General features: G+C 33.6%; 1 protein-coding gene across 1 annotated transcript in view; it reads left to right on the top strand.

Moving 5' to 3' along the window:
* Window positions 1-6,000, top strand: part of LOC127857610 (uncharacterized) — a 50,132-nt gene that overhangs the window by 22,437 nt on the left and 21,695 nt on the right. Inside the window, exons 6-9 of the mRNA XM_052394092.1 lie at window positions 1,767-1,916; window positions 3,416-3,565; window positions 3,807-3,956; window positions 5,775-5,924. Coding sequence (XP_052250052.1) covers window positions 1,767-1,916; window positions 3,416-3,565; window positions 3,807-3,956; window positions 5,775-5,924 — 600 coding nt within the window. The remainder of the gene's footprint in view (window positions 1-1,766; window positions 1,917-3,415; window positions 3,566-3,806; window positions 3,957-5,774; window positions 5,925-6,000) is intronic.

The raw sequence follows: 6,000 nt of genomic DNA, 5'->3' as shown, positions 1-6,000 counted from the left end.
TTTAATCATATTTGCCAATAAACATTAAAACATATTTTCGTGTTATCTTGATAATCACAATGTTTACTGATAAAATTTACGAAAGCAGTTTTCCTTACATTCGGCTACCTTAAACACTTCCATTTATTTTAAATGCAGAACACTTTAAAGATTTATTGTTAATATTAACCATGTTACAAGGCTAGATGCCGTTTCGCCATATTTTAATAAAAGATAATATATAGACATTAATAAGTTAAATCCTTTCATTGCCTTGAGTTGTTCAACCATAACTCAAGCAATATTGGACATAGCTGAAATCAGAATCACATACTCAGTTAACACCACGACTATCAACTGTTTTATTAAATTAATTAATTCGTTGTGCCCTGGATAAACACACATGATTGTTCGAATAACATTCAACAATTGTGAAGGACTATTCATTCACATGAAGTTATCAGTTTAGTTTTTTTACCTCATATCCCAAAATACCCATGCCAATAATATATTTACCGCATTTATTGTAATACATAATTACACCAAGTATTTCTTTATCCGCCTGTATTTTACGAATGTTCATTCTAAGTATGCACAATGCCCTTTTATGTTTTTAATGTAAATTCACCTGAGAATGTGCATAATAATACTGGTGGTGCTCCTTCGTAATAATCAACTTTAAATTTCACATTTAGAATGCCAAAAAAGAATATACGGGTTAAATTGCACACATACGTGCATTCTATACATAGATGGTGACGTCACTACGTTATTGTCACCTCTATACTAAAACGAATTACATTCCCCTGATTTGGGGAATTATGCTTTCGCCAAAGTAGTTCTGCGTAGGATGAAAATCTTAATAATTAAAGAGAAATCGTTTTTTATTGTGTGTTTAAAGCGGAATGTTGTTTTAAGAAATGTAATTTAATTATGTTTAAACGTGGTTTTGAATCTCCATTATGACTGATAGCGATTATCAGAAGCACGATTACCTGACTTACTTTCGCTTTCACTTTTCACTCGTAAAAGAAGTGCTACCCACAATTCATTTCGCGTTAGTACACAGGGCAGTAGGACCGGTGTGTACACAATGCACATACGTGCAGTCAAAACTGTCTTACTCCACATAACTGTCAAACGGACGGAACATGCACAGGGGATTGTCTGCCTGGCTTTGATTTAAGAAGAATTTGACTTGTAATTCTGGTTCGCATTAGACTTTTGCATTTGTTGTATTTTCTGGAGGAAAATATGGAATCTATTATTTATACCTAATACAAATAAGACACATGTGTACGTCACGAAACCGGATGGAAAACGTTTAAGTAAGTCCGTGTTATTTAATGTAAATAGATGTGCAAACCAAATGAAGGTTTTATGTAAGTTGCATGCACACAAACGTTCAGCAAGATACCATCATCCATACTTTAAAAAAAACTTCTGTTCTACGTTAATATATTGACATTGACCAATCTTAATTCAACTGATTCAAAAACAATAATATCTCAGCTTTAGAGAAAAAACAGTTTTTGTACATGTATTGATCCCAAAAGGAATCCAAAGCTAAACCTACATGTAAGCTATTGTAAGTGACATTTACCTTAACCTGATACGCCCTAAACTACTATTTCAAACTAGCTACACAAAAATTGCAGCGCAATATCCCTGTCAATCTTAAAACTCAATAATTTGACTGGATGTGGTGCTTCCTATTTTAATTTATGTGACCAGACAGGTTGATATGTTATTACACTCAAATAAGTGATATTTTGCCAATATTTCAGAATGCGAAACCGGTAAATATGGACTGAATTGTTCAGACCTATGTAGTATAAATTGTAATACTCCGATGGCGTGTGACAAGTTAAATGGAACATGTTTTGGAGGCTGCCGTCCGGGATTCGACTTCAACAAATCTGCGACCTGTAACGTAGGTATGCGTATGTTAAATTATCATCGAATACATTGCGGCTATACAATATAAACGCCAACTGAAATTTTTGCACCTAACATAGATTAACTGGAGTTAGGGTTTTGTAGCAACATAGTATTATTTTATTCTTGGTAATACGAATAATATCAGCAATACACTGAAAGAATTTTACTATCACAACATACGTTTTTAAGATCATATCAACATTAGGATATGATTTTGGGGAATTAGGAGATGAAAGCGCTTGGGCTTTTTTTCGCTAGTGGCTTTTATTTTTTGTATTTCTTTCGCGCACAATGTGTGTGTTTTTGGTAAAGTTTAACGGTCAAAAACTAAGCTATCGGGTCATGCAATTAACTTACCGTTTTGAGTCTGGTTTATGCCTGAGGGAGAATGTGATTATATTATTTTGGATTATTGTTTCTCATCAAATAACTTACTTCACTATTCCCGCACACCTCTCATGCTAACTGTTACAAGTCAAAGTCAATGATCATACAGTTTCTGCTAAGTAATTTGTTAATGCCTAGCAATACCGTATTACTATACTTTAGATAAACAAAATATGTTGAGCGATAACATTGTCTACTACCGGTATACATATTATGTTATTTCCCCATATTCACCAATGTAATGGTCTATTGTCCTATACATTTGTATGCCAGGTTTTATTACCTTAATCCGGTTGTAAAAAACGCATGAACGAAGAGTCACGAGCTAAGCGCCACAGGTCAGAATTTTAGTAAAATAGCGTTGTTAAATAAACTGTCAGAAAATGTAGAAATATTAATTATGGACGAAAAGCCGTATGTCCGAAAAGTTAGAGTTGCGAAAAATAATTATTTTGTTTAAAACACGGGTCTCTCCGAAAAGTTAAGAATTTGAAAAAAGTAATTTTCGGTCTGTAGAAACCTTGTTGGTTTATTATTCCCAATTATAAAGCGGTGTGTTGCGTTAAACGTCCTTACGCCCCAATGAAAGGCCATTGTTGTCGTTTCAAATCTATAAGTTGCTTTGAATTTGTAATGTTTTTAATGATTTTGATGTAACGTCATTTAATGATTATTATAATTAGGACCAGGACCACTGTGATCTGCAAATTAAACAGATTAAGCTCATTTATTAGCTAATAAACATTTACAATTTTACGTTAAAATAACTTCTGATCAATTTAAATGGTATACATCTGGTAGTATTTTGAACACAACCACTACTACTTCTCGACCTAAAGAAATATAACATAGCCGCTTATGCATTTCATACAACTCCAATCTGCCTGCATCGCGTATATTTTATATGCATGCATGTATATCTGTTAAGAATGCTCACCTGGTACCTACAATGCTGTTTTTGACTTTCGATTACAAAATAATGCACACGTTAAACACCTTAATAGCATGATATTATGTTTTAGAAATGCACATATGCTAAGACATATTATTTGTATATTAAATACATTATATATATACTGTAAATGTTTTTGCGGGATACTATTAAAAGAATGTGACAATGGCACGTATGGAACCAACTGCTCGAAGGAATGCAGTCAACATTGTTCACCTCAATTATCATGTGACAAGTCTAACGGAGCATGTTTCGGACATTGCCGTCCAGGGTTTAACTTCACTAGGGATGTGACCTGCAACATTGGTAGGTATAATAAATTACAATAAAGTGTAATCTAAATGGAATGCATGCTCCTATTTTAACGATAAAAACATCTATTGAAAAGACGCCCCCGTTAAAAATATTGACACATATTATTTCTTCTTCACCCTTACGTATTTTAACATTATTTGAAATGGGATTCTTATTTATAATACGCGGTTTAAATCAAAGGATTTCCGATACATCATTTACATAATTGCTATTTATACAATGAATATTGAAGAATGTGACAATGGAACCTTCGGCGACAATTGTGGTGAGATTTGCAGTGCCAACTGCAAAAATCCTACACTATGTAACAAAACAGACGGAACCTGCATTGGTGGATGTCGTTCCGGATATGACTTTAAGAAAAATGCAACGTGCCATCAAGGTACTTTTTAAATACTTTCTACAATGGTTTAACTGTTACCCTTGGAGAGTGAGATACATATTCATTCATTTTAACCAATTGCAATACATTAATGGATATTTAGTGGGCATAATTGAAGAATGTCGTTGACTATCATTTAGCAGTGATGACCTCGCCGACCTAAAACACTTCCATTTATTTTAAATGCAGAACACTTTACAGATGTATTGTTAAAATGAACCATGTTACAAGGCTAGATGCCGTTTCGCCATATTTTAATAAAAAGATAATATATAGACATTAATAAGTTAAATCCTTTTATTGCCTTGAGTTGTTCAACCATAACTCAAGCAATATTGAACATAGCTGAAATCAGAATCACATACTCAGTTGACACCACGACTATCAACTGTTTTATTAAATTAATTAATTCGTTGTGCCCTGGATAAACACACATGATTGTTCGAATAACATTCAACAATTGTGAAGGACTATTCATTCACATGAAGTTATCAGTTTAGTTTTTTTTACCTCATATCCCAACATACCCATGCCAATAATATATTTACCGCATTTATTGTAATACATAATTACACCAAGTATTTCTTTATCCGCCTGTATTTTACGAATGTTCATTCTAAGTATGCACAATGCCCTTTTATGTTTTTAATGTAAATTCACCTGAGAATGTGCATAATAATACTGGTGGTGCTCCTTCGTAATAATCAACTTTAAATTTCACATTTAGAATGCCAAAAAAGAATATACGGGTTAAATTGCACACATACGTGCATTCTATACATAGATGGTGACGTCACTACGTTATTGTCACCTCTATACTAAAACGAATTACATTCCCCTGATTTGGGGAATTATGCTTTCGCCAAAGTAGTTCTGCGTAGGATGAAAATCTTAATAATTAAAGAGAAATCGTTTTTTATTGTGTGTTTAAAGCGGAATGTTGTTTTAAGAAATGTAATTTAGTTATGTTTAAATGTGGTTTTGAATCTCCATTATGACTGATAGCGATTATCAGAAGCACGATTACCTGACCTACTTTCGCTTTCACTTTTCACTCGTAAAAGAAGTGCTACCCACAATTCATTTCGCGTTAGTACACAGGTCAGTAGGACCGGTGTGTACACAATGCACATACGTGCAGTCAAAACTGTCTTACTCCACATAACTGTCAAACGGACGGAACATGCACAGGGGATTGTCTGCCTGGCTTTGATTTAAGAAGAATGTGACTTGTAATTCTGGTTCGCATTAGACTTTTGCATTTGTTATATTTTCTGGAGGAAAATATGGAATCTATTATTTATACCTAATACAAATAAGACACATGTGTACGTCACGAAACCGGATGGAAAACGTTAAAGTAAGTCCGTGTTATTTAATGTAAATAGATGTGCACACCAAATGAAGGTTTTATGTAAGTTGCATGCACACAAACGTTCAGCAAGATACCATCATCCATACTTAAAAAAAACTTCTGTTCTATGTAAATATATTGACATTGACCAATCTTAATTCAACTGATTCAAAAACAATAAAATCTCAGCTTTAGAGAAAAAACAGTTTTTGTACATGTATTGATCCCAAAAGGAATCCAAAGCTAAACCTACATGTAAGCTATTGTAAGTGACATTTACCTTAACCTGATACGCCCTAAACTACTATTTCAAACTAGCTACACAAAAATTGCAGCGCAATATCCCTGTCAATCTTAAAACTCAATAATTTGACTGGATGTGGTGCTTCCTATTTTAATTTATGTGACCAGACAGGTTGATATGTTATTACACTCAAATAATGGATATTTTGCCAATATTTCAGAATGCGAAACCGGTAAATATGGACTGAATTGTTTAGACCTATGTAGTATAAATTGTAATACTCCGATGGCGTGTGACAAGTTAAATGGAACATGTTTTGGAGGCTGCCGTCCGGGATTCGACTTCAACAAATCTGCGACCTGTAACGTAGGTATGCGTATGTTTAATTATCATCGAATACATTGCGGCTATACAATATAAACGCCAACTGAAATTTTTGCACCTAA

Source organism: Dreissena polymorpha, chromosome 14, assembly GCF_020536995.1.
Source record: "Dreissena polymorpha isolate Duluth1 chromosome 14, UMN_Dpol_1.0, whole genome shotgun sequence".
Classification (NCBI taxonomy): Eukaryota; Metazoa; Mollusca; class Bivalvia; order Myida; family Dreissenidae; genus Dreissena; species Dreissena polymorpha.
The sequence above is the reverse complement of the archived record's forward strand: the minus strand, read 5'-3'. Positions and strand labels throughout refer to the sequence as shown.